We start from the raw sequence: 15038 nt of genomic DNA, 5'->3' as shown, positions 1-15038 counted from the left end.
TGCTGCCACTGTGCCAGTCCATCTTGTTGGGGGTCTCCCTCTTTTTCTCTGACCCTCCACTTTACCAAGCATGATGTCCTTCTCCAGGGATTGGTTCTGTTTCAGCTAATGCACCCTAGAATCCCATCTGCTTTTTTTTTTTTAACCTCCCAGCTGGTTCTTAGATTGGAAAAGAAAAAGGCCTCCAGGAAGACCTGCATGCTTTAAAAAATAATACAAAACAGAATGTCTGAGGTCAGGATAAGCCAAACCAAACAAATAAATCTTGCAGGATTGTGTTAACAAAACAAGGCTTAGTGGATCAGAGCGGGTAGAGTTCTGCTGGACTCAGCCCTCTGGAGAAAGGCGAAGCTCTGGTGAATTTCAAACACGAAGAGGTCAGATAGGAAGATCAAATTATGGAGCACTTTGGAGTTCTGCATCAGTACTTGGTCTGTAACTAGGAGAGCATTCCATACAGCATGGACTCCAGAACCCGTGGGTCATTTAGAGTCCTAGAATCCCAGTCCAGAAGGGCCTTTACCCACCATCTATACAGCCTCTAAGAAACCTCCTGGTGGAGCAATGGTTCAGCGCTTGGCAACGATCCACAAGGTTGGTGGTTTAAGATGTAAAAGGGAAGCCCCAGGGAAGAAGCAGGAGAACTGTTGTTGCAGGGAGGGGAGTGCAATCACCAGATGAAACAAAGTGTAGGATGGGTTGAAAGCAAAGCTGGTGATCTTGCCTGTTTACCTTCATTTAATTCACAATAAAAAGTTTAAAAAAATTTTTTTAAAGGTGGTTTGAACCCACCCAGCCTGGTGATCTGCTTCCAGAAAGATGATGGCAGTTGAGAAAACCCTATGAGGTAGTTCTACTCTGTCCTACGGGGTTGCTATGAAGCAAAACTGACTCGACAGTACATGACAACAACATATAACCTCGAAAAAGAAGGTAGTCACAATGATAAGTGTACTCCTGCAGGGTGCGTTTCCTGAGGAGACTTTCAGATGCACTTAAGCAAGCATGAGACTCATCAGAAGGAGGGTTCTTGGAATCTCCACTAGTGGAAGAAAAGAGAAAAAAGAGACCAAGTGTTGGGAGAAGTTGGGCTGTGGTCTCAACAGAGGTTTCCATCAACTCCATAAAGAGTTCTGAAACTGGGAAAGCCCGTAGAGTTGTCCAAAGCTGGGCTGAAGGGGCCAGGTGTTTATACCTCCCATCCACCAGTCACTGAATGAGCCTTCTCATCTAAGGGAGAAATGAGATCTTGAACAAGGTGATCTCGTCAACTGAGGCACTTCCAACGGAGTGCTGAAAGCTGAGGGTTGTACGCTGCAGCACTCCCAGCTGCTGGGGTTGGGGGAATGTCCTTGATGGCTCACGGTGCATTCTAGTGTCCACTACATGCCGTGCTCTTTGAGTCAGCCATTCTATTTCTAGAAATGAAACCTACGGATATACTAACAAAGTTAGGAAATGACACAAGCTTAGCATCACTTATCACAGTACAATCAGGGAAAATAAATTATGGTATAGCCATATGAATGTACCTTGGCAACCATTAACAACAAGATACATTATAAAGTGAAAAATTAGTGTATCCAACAGTGGAGTTAAATAGAAGGTGCATGTCGGTAAATGGTAAAGGGGTGGACTGTGTGTGATTGTCTATTGCCACTTAACACCCCTGAACCATAGGAGCCGACAGCTAAAGTCTATATTTCCCAGATTCAGACTTTTCTGCCAACACAGTGCCAGTTAACTTCTACCAATAAGGAGCATTCCGGCAAGAGGAGAAGTCAGGGAGAAGGCAGTAACCGTTCTGCTTCTAGTGGTAGCTACAGAAGCTACCAGTGTAGGTGTCCCCCAGTGGGAACAGCAGTTAGAGCAGGTAGAGGGACGTTCCAGCAGCTCCAGTGCCCTAGGCAAATATACATATAGGTGCACTTTCCTTTGCTTTCTTCTTCTAGTTGAGCTCTGATCATCCAGTCATTGAAGCCAGGTCAAATGGATATTATCTGCAAGTGTGGGTGTTCTTGTGCATATGCCCTCTCTTCTTATCAGCTGGATGCTTCACTCTCCACTCTAGTCCTCTGTGGCTATGTCACTGACTCTGGGCCCAAGAGTCCCCAGGTCTTGCCACACTGCTGGCCAACCAGGTCTTCACCCGGATTCACAGGAGTCTATTGAACGTTGTAGGGCTTAGCTCACAGCTTCATTGCTGTTTTTCCTGTTATTGGTGAGAAAAACATAAGCCACTCTTGATATTTCAAACAATAGGGTATTTACTAAGGAGGGCTAGGTTGAGAGGAGACATCATATTCCCTAGGGCCGCTGCTGCTGTCTACATTTCCACGTAAGCATGTTTGCTTACTGCACCTAAAAGCAGTGATCATGGTTAACATCAAGGGTAAGTAAAAAAATGTCATTATTAGGGTTCCAGTTCATACATGCACGAGTTTACTCCAAACACATCTCTGCAATCAGTGGATGGCTGCAGAGAAGTTTCCTCAGTAATACACCTATCTTAGTCTCATTGTTGTTAAGTGCTGTCGAGTGGGTTCTGACTCATAGAGACCCTGTATAGGGTTTCTAAGGAGCAGCTGGTGAGTTTGAACTACTGACCTTGCAGTTCAAACCAACCTTGAGATTGAGTGCTTATCCCATGGTGCCACACCAGGACTCTTCTTAGTCTCATTAAGGTGCCTTAAAAAAAATAGGTCCAACCAAAACAATGGCTTTGAAGGAGATATGTAGGGCTAGAAAATCCAGAACAAAGTGGTCAGCTAAGAAGGTTATGTTGTTGTTGTTATTGTTAAGTGCAGTCGAGTCGATTCTGACCCATAGCGACCCTGCATAGAGTTTCCAAGGAGCAGCTAGTTAGCTTGAACCACCGATCTTGCAGTTCAAAAGACTTTGCAGTCTGATGCATTAGCCCACAGCACCACACCAGGATTCCATGTTGTTGTTATTAAGTGCCATCAAGTCGATTCTGACTCATAGTGACCCTGTATATGGTTTCCAAGGAGCGGTTGGTGAATTTGAACTGCTGACCTTGTGGTTCAAACCAACCTCGTGGTTCAGGGCTTATCCTACAGTGCCACACCAGGACTCCTACATGAAAGGGTGGAATCAAAGGAACATTTGTTTCTAGAGTTTGGAACCAGGCTGTGAAGACAGATGCCTGCTGTCAGAGAAGTCAGAGGAGAGGTCCAGCGGTGACAAATACACCCAAGGCTGCACAATAGGAGCCACAGCACAGAAAAATACTACTAGTGGGGGGAGAGTAGAGGGGCAGCAGGAGATGCTTCCCAGAACCACAGGGTTGGAGGATACAACCTGAAGATATGTATGAGGAGGCCACGGGGCCAGAGAGAAGAGTCTCTCCAGGCACTATGATAACAGTAAGTGAGCAGCTTGAAAGTTCAGGTTATAGTGACTGTTTGCGGGGAATTCCCAAAGGGTAATCTTCAAATATTTTTCTCCAAGGATACAGGAAGATCATGGGGATTTATAAGAAAGGATTTTTTAAAAGTTGAAAACCACATTGGTGAGAAAAAGGTTACGAAAACTGCACCAAGAAATTCTGTCCATCACAACAATACACCTGCTCATTTTTCATGGGTAATAGGGAGTATCCTACAAGACTTTTATTGAGAAACCTTATCCTATCCACCCTACAGCCCTGATCTTACCCCTTCATATTGCTTTTGTTCCCAAAACTTAAACAACACTTAAAAAGAAAAAAAAAAAACCTCCATGATTTGAGTCCGTCAAGGATACCAAAACTGTAGTTCTGATGTGGTGTAAATCAGAGTGCAAAATTTTCCAGGGAAGGGATTGCCCAGTCATCTGTTAGTCAGTATGACTTCCGAGTTTTTGTTTATACCAAGTTGAAACCCAGCTTCCTGGAGAATTGTATCGTGAACCTGAATTCTAACTGCAAGGAAACAGTATCTGGGGATGGTTAAAAAAAACATGCAGATGAAACCTGGGGTAAAGCCCTCCTTTATCACTCATCCCAAACTGGTTGTTGAACCTTTCTAAGCCTCAATTTCTTCATCTGCTGAATAAAGTATAGCATCCGTCTATGAGGATATGTAGAACACAGTGGCTCCAAACGGTAAGCACTGAACTCCGAACCTCAAGGTCTGTGGTTCGAGTCCATCAGTTGCTCTGTGCGGGAAATATGAGGCATTCTGTTCCCACAAAGATTTGAAGGCTTCAGGCTTGGTAGGGGTCGGAACTGACTCAACAGCACTTAACAACAACAAATGAGAATATTACAAATGATCCTAAAGTGTTTTAACCAATATATTTTTTGCAACAGTGGTAGAAAACTGTAATGGATAAGAGGAAGGCTCTGAAGTCAGGGTTCAAATATTGGTTCCCACTACTTATAAGTTACAGAGTCCTGGTGTGGTGCTATAGGATAAGCACTGGACTGCTAACCTCAAGGTGGGCGGTTCAAATCCACCAGCCGCACCTCAAAAACCCTATACAGGGTTGCTTTGCATCAGAACCATCTCTATGGCACTTCACAACAACAACTTATCAGTTGAGTGACCTTAGACAAGCCACTTGTTCTCTCAAAGCCTCCATTTCTCTGAGATATTGGTAACAATAACACTTACCTCAACATCAGAAGGCATTTAGCCTTATACGTAAATACTCAACACACATGAGCTAATTCTACTAATGACTGTTATCTACTAAAGTCCCCAGGTGGCACAAGTAGTTAACTGCTTGGTTATTAACTAAAAGGTTGGTGGTCTGAACCCACCCAGAGCTGCCTTGGAAGAAAGACTTAGTGACCCACTTCGGAAGTTCACAGCCTTGGAAACTCCATGGATCAAAGTTCTACTGTGGCATGCATGGGGTCACATGAAACAGATTCAACTCAACATCCACTGGTACTATCAACTACTCACTCAAGTGGTTATTGTTGTTGTTAAGTGCCCCTGAGTCAGTTTTGACTCATAGCGATCCAGTCCAGGGTTTCCAAGGAGTGGCTGGTGCGTTTGAACCACCAACCTCAGAGTAGCTGGAGGGTTTGAACCACCGAGCTTATGGTTAGCAGACCAATACTTATCCTACTGTGTCACTAGGCTGGCTGGCTGTGTGCCATCAAGTGGGTTCCAACTCATAACGACTCTGTATTGGGTTTCTGAGGCTATAAAGCTTTATAGGAACAGAAAGTGTCAGCTTTCTCCTCAGGAGAACTTGGTAGACTCAAATGTCTGACCTTGCGTTAGCAGCCCAACGCACAGCCCACCCCCCATAAGGGCTCCTTCACTAGAATGAGAGGGCACAAATTAATGGTTACGAATCGGGCTGCGAACAACAAGGTCAGCAGTTCGAAACTACCAGCTGTTCCGCGGGAGAAAGATGAGGCTTTCTGCTCCCGTAAAGATTTACAGCCTCGGAAACCCTATGCAGGGTCGCTATTAGTCGGAACCGACTCCACAGCACATACAACAACAACAATTTTTCAGATGGACTCCTGATGTGAGGCTATTGAATAATAATCACTAGACTGTTAATCACAAGATCAGCAGTTCAAATCCACCAGCCATTCCTTGGAAACCCTATACAGGGTCGCTATAAGTCAGAACCGACTTGACAGCCCACAACAACAACAACAGAACCGACTCAACAGCACTTAACAACAACAACAACATTTTTCAGATGAGGAATCTAATGTTTAAAGATGAGGAGAAGGTCCACACAGCTGGGATAACAGTGGAGATGAGATTCCATCTCCAGTCTCTCTTGTTCCAAAGACCACAATCTTAACTTAATTCAGACCATATTCATGCTCCCACAAATATTAAGCTTTGTTCAACTCAAATCTTAGGTCTTTTTTTTTTTCTCTCGCTCATGTGATTTTACATTGTTGTTGTTGTGAAGTGCCGTCGAGTTGGTTCCGACCCATAGCGACCCTGTATAGTAGGGTTTCCGAGGAGCAGCTGGTGAAATTGAACTGCCCACCTTGCAGTTCAAATGGCTTTGCAGTCTGGCGTATTAACCCACAGCAGTTAGGTCTCTCCAATTCTGCCCTTCTGCAGCTGGCTTTGAATAGGACCTGGTATTTAATTCCAACTCAACTTCGTCTTATAAAACTTAACCTAGTATATTCTCTCTCCTTATATTTTCAAGTCCCCAACAGATGTAATGTTATAAACCACTGGTAAGGTTTATAACAAAGCCCAGGGAAGAGCTCTGTTGCAATCCATCAAACACGTCCTTTTAGGTATCTTTCTATCAAGTGATCATTTCCTATAAGGAAGGATGTTTAGTCAGCTACCAATCCACTGAACTGAATTCAAATTCAATCTCTATTTCTCTATCTTGATGACAACTGTTTCTAGGAATATCACAAAGTCTTTATGGTCAACATTCATAGCTAAGGGCCATTCCAAGAAAGTGCTCCAGAGAGAATTGTGGATTAAAGCTGGATATGTGAAAATATAAACATGAGTACTCGAGTGTTTAAAATGTTTTAAGGGGGAAAAATTTCCTTTTGCTTCCAGAAGACATTTATTGAGGAAATACCTAAAGGGCAAGATGATGAGCAGCTCTCTCACCAACCTTCCCTGGGATCGATATTGTTGTTGTTGTTGTTATGTGCTCTGGAGTCGGGTCCGACTAAAGCAACCCTGTACAGGGTTTCTGAGGCTGTAAATCTTTATGGGAGTGGAAAGCCTCATCTTTCTCCTGTGGAACAGCTGGTAGTTTCGAACTGCTGACGCTGCAGCCCAATTCGTAGCCACTACGCTACCAGACCTCCTTTGGGATCGATATACATCTGCCTAAACCTACCCGAAACGTATTACCACACACTGACAGACTCAGAAACAGCTATTGTTACTGTTAGTGTCTTGGATAGATTTAGGATCCACAGCAAGCCCAGGAGACACAGTACAACTACCCCAAGGGATTTTCTAGACTATAATATTTTTTTTTTATCACCACTCATTTGTCAGTTTGTCATACTGTGGTGGCTTGTGAGTTGCTGTGATTCTGAAAGCTATGCCACCGGTATTTTAAATAACCAGCAGGGTCATGTCTAACCCATGGTAGACAGGTTTCAGATGAGCTTCCAGACAAAGACAGACTTGGAAGAAGGAGTGACAAATTACTTGTGAATATTTAGTCATTGAAAACCTTATGAATAGTAGAAAAACACTGTCAGATATAGTGCTGGAAAATATCCAGATTACTCATGAGGTACAATGCTGTCTGTGATATATCCATGCGCCTACAGGGAAGCCCAGTTAATACCACTATTATTCAAATTTACGCACCAACCACTATAGCCAGTGAGGATGAAATAGAAGAATTCTACCAACTTCTTCAATCTAAAATTGATCAAACATGCAATCAAGATATATTGATCATTACTTGTGATTGGAATGCAAAGGTCGGGAGCAAAGAGGAAGGATCAATAGTTGAAAAATATGGCCTTGGTGATAGAAATGATGCTGGAGAATGCATGACAGAATTCTTCAAAATCAATGATTTACTCATTTCAAATACCTTCTTTAGACAGCATAAGAGACGACTATACATATGGACCTCACCAGATGGAATGCATAGAAATCAGATTGACTACATCTGTGGAAAGAGACGATGGAAAAGCTCCATATCATCAGTCAAAATAAGGCCTGGGGCTGACTGTGGAATAGACCATCAATTACTCATATGCAAATTCAAACTAAAGCTGAAGAAAATGAAAACAAGTCCACGAGAGCCAAAACATGACCTTGGATATATCCCACCTGAATTTAGGGATCATCTGAAGAACAGAGTTAAAGACCAGAAGAGTTGTGGGATGACATCAAGAAAGCAAAAGTCATTGAGAAGACAAGAAAGAAGGAAAAGGTCAAAATGGATGTCAGAAGAAACACTGAAACTTGATCTCCAGTGTAGAGATGCTAAAGCAAATGGAAGAAATAAGGAGGTCCAAGAGCTGAACAGAAAATTTAAAAGATTAGCTCGAGAAGATAAAGCCAAATATTACAACAAAATGTGCAAAATCTGGAATCAGAAAACCGAAAAGGAAGAACATGCTCAGCTTTTCTCAAGCTGAGGGAACTGAAGAAAAAATTCAAGCCTCGACATTCGTTATTGAAAGATTCTCTGGGCAAATTATTGAATGATGCAGAAAGCATCAAGAGAGATGGAAGGAATACACAAAGTCACTGTACTAAAAGGAAATAGTTAATGTTCAACCGTTTCAAGAGGTAACATATGATCAAGAGCCAGTGATACTAAAGGAGGAAGTATAAGGTGCATTTAAGGAAATGGCAAAGATCAAGGCACCAGGAATTGATGGAATAAAAATTGAAATCTTCCAAGAAAGTGAGGCAGCACAGGAGGCACTCACTCATCTCTGCCAAGAAATTTGGAAGACAACTATCTGGCCGACTGATTGGAAGAGATCAATGTTTGTGCCCATTCCAAAGAGAGGTGACCCAACGGAATGTGGAAATCATCGGACAATCTCTTTGATATCCCATGTGAGTAAAGTTTTGCTAAAGGTAATACAGAAATGGCTACAATCATACATTGACAGAGAACTTCCAGGGGTTCAAGTCAGATACAGAAGAGTTCGTGGAACAAGGGATATCATTGTTGATGTCCGATGGATCTTGGCTGAAAGCAGAGAATAACAGAAAGATGTTTACCTGTGCTTTATTGACTATGCAAAAGGCTTTCGATTGTGTGGATCATAACAAGCTATGGACAACATTGTCAAGTATGAGTATTCCAGAACACTTAATTGTGCTCATGAGGAATCTACCTGAACCAAAAAGCAGTTGTTCAAACAGAACATGGGAACACTGAATGGGTTTAAAATTAAAAAATGGTGTGTGACAAGGTTGTATTCTTTCACCATACTTATTCAACTTGTATGCTGAGCAAATAATCTGAGAAGCTGGGTTATTTGAAGAAAGACGTGGCATCCGGATTGGAGGAGGAATCATTAACAACTTGCGATAAACAGATGATACAACCTTGCTTGCTGAAAGTGAAGAGGACTTAAAACATTTACTGATGAAGATGAAAAAGCACAGCCTTCGGTATGGATTACATCTCAATGTAAATTAAACAAAAATCCTCACCACTGGACAAATAAATAACATTCTTATCAATGGAGAAAAGATTGACTCAGTTCCTCTCTTTCCATGAATCTAGAGTCCTCAGCTGCTCCCTCTCTCCATGTTCCTATCTCTGCCTCAATCTCTGGTTTCGCTGCTTCCCTGGATAGAGTCCCACCCTCTGCTTGCGGTCTTCTCCCTTCATGGTCCTAGGGTCCTCTGTTCCTGGACTGTAAGATCAACTACTGCCCCGTTTTTGTTACAAAACTTCTACCTTTACAGTTGTGACAGTTGCAATTAGTCATGCTAACAATTACTGTTGAATCATAAGAATCTTATCCCCATCTCCTTTCACCAGACCCATCTAGACAAAATGAAAACTATTCAGTGGGGACTCTCTTCCTGCACACACTCTGAAACTAAACTCTCTCTTGAAAACTTGTAAGCCAGTCACTTTGTGCCTTTATAGCCTCCCCATTTAGCAGCCAACGGCTAAGTTGCCCATCCCTGTTAACTCTGTATACAGAGCAGATAGGATTGGTCCTTGATGTGAAGATTCCTTCCCTCTCAGTTGGTATTTTGAGCTATTACATCCATATGTATATGTCAAGTTCATCAAACTATAGCAATTGACATTTGCTTCCTTTACCAATTTTTTTTTTTCATATCTTCCTCTAGTGGAGTTCTGATCATCAAGCCATCAAAGCTAGGTCAAATGGGTACTATCTACAAGTCTGGGCATTCTTGTGCATCTCCCCTCACTTCATATCAGCTGGACACTTCACTCTCAGCTCTAGCCCTCCATGGCTATGTTGTTGTCCATGGGCTCAGGCTAGACTGTAATCTTTGTGGAAGTAGATCTAGTCTTTCTCCTTCAGAGCCCCTGGGTGCCAACCAACTGCTATCTATACCTCTTGGTTTTCAGTTGAGCCCTAAGCCATTTTACAACCAGAGCTCCTTCAAAGAGAGCTACTGGCATGTGTAAATCTGTGGCTAATTCAGCTTTCTTTATTGGATTGGGAGTTGCCCAGACTCAAGGTCGACACTTAGTCTTATCTTTTCTTCCACCTTCTGGAACAAGACATTGTCCCTGATGCCTTGGTACCTCCATTAACACCAAGGAAAGAGTAACACAGAAATTTCACTGTTAGTTGTTGGGGGGGTTTTGTGGTTGTTTTTCCTGGTTTTGTTTTGTTTTTATTTTATTACAAAAGAATGAAGCCCAAGGCTCTATCTACTTAACATTAATCTATTCAACAACTTCACTGCTCAGCTCCCCAGAAGGGTGACTTGTGCCTGTGGAGAAAAAGACTTTTTGCCTCAAAGATAAACATAGGAGACCTTAACATGCTCATCACCCGGACCAGATCCTCTCAATTCCTTCTAGGCCTCTGCTGTGAAAATCCCCACAGAGCCAGTAGGGCATTCTGGAAAACGGAATACATAAGGCTGCAGGTCCCCTGACTGTCCTCTCCAGGGTTTCTTGATTCTTGGCTCAGGAGAAGAACTAAGGCAAGCAGTTTTTGAACTGGGGTGGTGGTGGGGAGAGCAAGGGTGGAGGGAAAGAGAAGAGGTTTTCTTTGGGCCAACTACAACCAATTCGTTCTCTCTGAACAACAAAACCCAGACAGTGAAATTATCTGGTTAATTTGGCATTTTGTTGGGACACAGTGTCCAAAAATGTGAGTCTAGCTCAGACTAAACAGTGGCTTCCGTCCTAAGGCTTTTCCCAAGTGCTAGAAGACACGTGAAATTCCTGGAGGAGGGGGCGCTGCTTATGTGAACCACCCATTAATCCAGATGGGCAAAAACAAAGGATTCAGACTCTAAATAGGTTTGGGAAGATACTCCAAATAGGTAGGGGGCCTAAAAATGATGTGCTAATTGATCTCCTGGCTAATTCACCTTCCAGCTTCTTACAGGGCAATGGCTGGAGATCAAGATGACTCTAAATTAGCCAAGATTCTTCCTGATGTTTGTAGCCTTCATGGATATCCCAGAATTTCTGGGTGTTATTCCTTCTGTTGTTGCTGCTCCTAGATTTTGCACCCACAAGTTTAACCAGTGGCAGCTCTGAGATAAAAGGAGGAAAATAATTCCTGCTTTGGGGTTGCCACCAATGAATATGGCAGGATTAGCTCAGTTGGCAACCAAGCATTTACCAAATGGTTTATGGAAAACTCAGATTTTTGAGGGAAGAGAAAGGGGCAGCGATTTGTCACCCTTGGAAACTGTTGAGCAGGCTGGAATCCATGGAACCTATCAGTTATTCACTCTACAAACATGTGCTTTCATTCAACTCTGGGCCAGACCCTGTGCTACTTAACAGGGTGAGATCTAAGATCCAGGCAGAAAAGATTAAATACATATCTACTCTCATCTCAAATATATGATTAAACAATCAGATAAGGGATAGAAAGGAGATGATGGGGTGCTATGAATAGAAATAATCAGGTTAGCAGACTTAGATTGGAGTGGAGATGCTCAGAGCCTTTGCAGAAGAGATTCTAAAGCTAAGAATTATAGGATCCAATTTGCATTTTATAAAGCTCCTACTGGCTTTAGTCTGAAGAATGAAGTGGAGATGGGGAAGGAAGTTGTGAAATGGATGAGAGTTTATGGTGGGGTTGGAGGGCAGTGGACAGACCCTGGAGTAAGGGATGGGGAGGTCACAGGATTTGGGAACTCAATTGGTATAATGGCAGAGGGAAAAGGAAGTATCTAAGAGAATTGTACAGGTTTCCAACTAACACAAAAGGTGGTCCTCTTGACTAAGAAGAGAAACAGAGGAGGAGGAGTGGGTTGGGGGAAGGGAGGGTGATTTCTCTTGTCTTGAACTCAATCAATCTGTACTCCTCACCAATCCATGCCCTGCACTTCCAGTCTCCTTGATTATAGAATACCCGATCACATTTGTTTCATGCCATTGCTTCCACATGGTGAGACTCTTTCCTGTTCCCTGAAGCCACTTCTATGCTAAGTTGGGATCTCTCTTACCTGACCACCCACCTGTACTGGAGTTCTGTCAAGACTTACCTCGTCTTCCTTACTAGACTGCAAGGTTTGAGGGACAGGACCTCGGCGTCAGTATCCTTATTACCCACACATCAGTCAGCTAGCATCATAGACACTTGGCAAATATTTGTTAAACGAATAAAAATAACCTTCCCTTTGCCATGGAAGGAAAACCAATAGACATTGGGTAGCCTTAAAAGCCACAGGCTCCAATTTAAATTCAAACTGTCGGCATTTTAATATTAAGTCAACTCAGCTTGATGCTCAGACGACCTTTCTGTTCCTCCAACATGGCAGAACTGAGCAGACTGCTGGGTTCAGAGCCGTCACGCCACCCACTTTTACTGATTTTTTAAAAATAGAACTTCTCAGTTATTCTTATCATAAGGCCCTATTTTATTAATTGCCATCGAAGATGAGGAGGATAAACAGATAGCATTTACTAAGTGCTTGGCACATGCCAGGCACTCTTTGAAGTAATTTTCATAGATTAACTCATTTGTTTCTTCAAGTAGCCATGTGAAGTTATTATCTCAATTGTAGCCAGAGTACATCGAGCTGGAGAAAGCATAAGTCTGTACAACCAAGGTCACAGAGTTACGTTAATAAGGGATGGCAGAGGAATTGTATCATAGCGTCAGACTTCTGAAGCCTTTGCTCTGACATGGATACTAAGACTTAGAAAAGGACTTGGCATACAGTAGGGCCTCAACAAGTGTCCACTGAGATCTGGAATCACGAGGCCATACTTTCTAGGTGGAACTACTGTGTAGTCTTGAGCGAGTCTTTGTTTCATTCCTCACAAAATGACAGTCCTGAATATTGATTTTAACAATAGTAGCAAGGAGTCCTGGTGTGGCAATGTGGGTTAACGCACTGGACTGCAAAGTTGATTTGAACTGCAAGGTTGGTGGTTGAAGCTCACCAGTCATTCCTTGGAACCCTTATATAGTGTGGCTATGAGTTGGCACTTAACAACAACAACAAGATCTCGTATTCACACTTTTTGTCTCTTTTAAAGTTGTAAATCTCTTAATCACAACAAGGAAACTGAGGCATACAAAGATTAAACTCACCTGTCCAACAACTAGCAAAAGAAAGATTCAGGATTCAAGCTCATTCAGCATCCCAGCCATGATCTTTGGTCTCAAGGAGATGCCTCAGGGACCATAAGACAAGATGGAACAGAGAAAGCAAACAGACGTGTGAGCAAGCCCATGCCTCTTTCCACCAGAGCACTGCCACTTGCCTCTGTTTTGGAGAATGGGCTTCTACCTGAGGTTTCCTTTGAAGAAAGGTTTTGTTGTTACAACAAAAAGGTTGAAACTGTTGGATCAAATAATTCTGGAATTTGATGAGATTATAGGGCATGAGCCAAGGAGGCCCTGGACCAGGATTTCTCTGGTAATTTTAGCTCATGACGGTCACTTAAGATGGGGGCCAAGGTTGCTCCTAGAAATGTTCCCAGCTCAAGAGAAGGTCCAGGTGAGAGCATGAAGACACGGGTTCCCACCTACCTGCTCCACTCGGATCTCAATTTCTCCATTCACTTTCTTTCCATGGAAATATTTCGCCCTGTAATGGAGAATAAGAAATCTACTGAGTAAAGATACAGAATGGCTTGCATTTTTGTCCCCTTCTCCCCCTATGTCTAACTCCCACAGGTGCATGCGCAGATACACTTCCTATCTTCCCTCTCTCGCCTTGACTGCTGGTAGGCAGTGCTGGGCCAGGGGTTTGGAGAACTCACTTCACTTCACTTCCTATATCTATTTTATCCTCTTCACAATGAGGACATTATTACCAGTCCTATATATTTCGGGTGTGATGCTGAGGGTTAATGCGCTGTATTACAAGGTTGGTTTGAATTGCATGATTGGCAGTTCAAGCTCACCTGCCACTATTGGAAACCCTACACAGGGTCATTATGAGTTGGAACTGACTCGACTTAACAACATTTAACAACAACAACATACATTTCTGAAGGTTATTTTAAGGATTATTTGAGATAAAGAATGCTATATAAATATGTCAGTTTGTCGTACTGTGGTGGCTTGTGTGATCCTGTGATTCTGGAAGCTGTGCCATGGGTATTTTAAATATCACCCACGCTGGACAGGTTTTACCTGAGCTTCCAGATGAAGACAGATTGGGAAGAAGGAGAGATGGACTACTTCCTAATATTTAGTCACTGAAAACCTTATGAATATCAGTGGAACATTGTCAGTACCAGATTATTAGATACTGACACATGATGCAGAGCACCAGAATATTGTCAGATATAGTACTGGAAGATGAGGCCCTCAGTTTGAAAAGCACTCAAAATGTGACTGAGGAAGAGCTGCCTCCTTAAAGTAGAGTTGACCATGATGATGTAAATGAAGGAAATCTCTCAGGTCCTTCATTTGCTGATGGAGCACAACTCAAAGTGAACATAAACAGCTGTAAACATCCATTAATAATCAGAACATGGAATGTATGAAGTATGAATATAGGAAAATTGGAAATTGTTAAAAATCAAATGGAACATATAAACAGCCATACCCTACACATTAGCGAGTTGATATGGACTGGTATTGGCCATTTTGAATTTGACAATCAAATGGTTTACTATGCCAGGAATGACAAATTGAAAATGAATGGGATCATATTCATCATCAGAACGAACATATCACGATCAATCATGAAGTACAACACTGTCTGTGATAGGATTGTGATACACCTACAAGGAAGACCAGTTAATACCACTATTATTCAAATTTATGCACCAACCCCTAAAGCCAGTGAGGATGAAATTGAAGAATTCTATCAACTTCTTCAGTCTGAAATTGATCAAACATGCAATCAAGATGTACTGACAGTTACTAGTGATTGGAATGCAAAGGTTGGAAACAAAGAGGGAGAAGGATCAGTAGTTGGAAAATATGGCATTGGTGA

General features: G+C 42.5%; 1 protein-coding gene across 2 annotated transcripts in view; it reads right to left on the bottom strand.

The window, feature by feature from the left end:
• The window catches only part of SYN3 (synapsin III), a 697366-nt gene that overhangs the window by 636570 nt on the left and 45758 nt on the right, over nt 1-15038 (bottom strand). For both annotated transcript variants that reach the window (XM_006865239.1, XM_006865238.1), the window contains exon 2: nt 13619-13676. In XM_006865239.1, the coding sequence (XP_006865301.1) occupies nt 13619-13676 (58 nt within the window). The remainder of the gene's footprint in view (nt 1-13618; nt 13677-15038) is intronic.

Source organism: Chrysochloris asiatica, unplaced genomic scaffold, assembly GCF_000296735.1.
Source record: "Chrysochloris asiatica unplaced genomic scaffold, ChrAsi1.0 scaffold00076, whole genome shotgun sequence".
NCBI classification, from domain to species: domain Eukaryota; kingdom Metazoa; phylum Chordata; class Mammalia; order Afrosoricida; family Chrysochloridae; genus Chrysochloris; species Chrysochloris asiatica.
The sequence above is the reverse complement of the archived record's forward strand: the minus strand, read 5'-3'. Positions and strand labels throughout refer to the sequence as shown.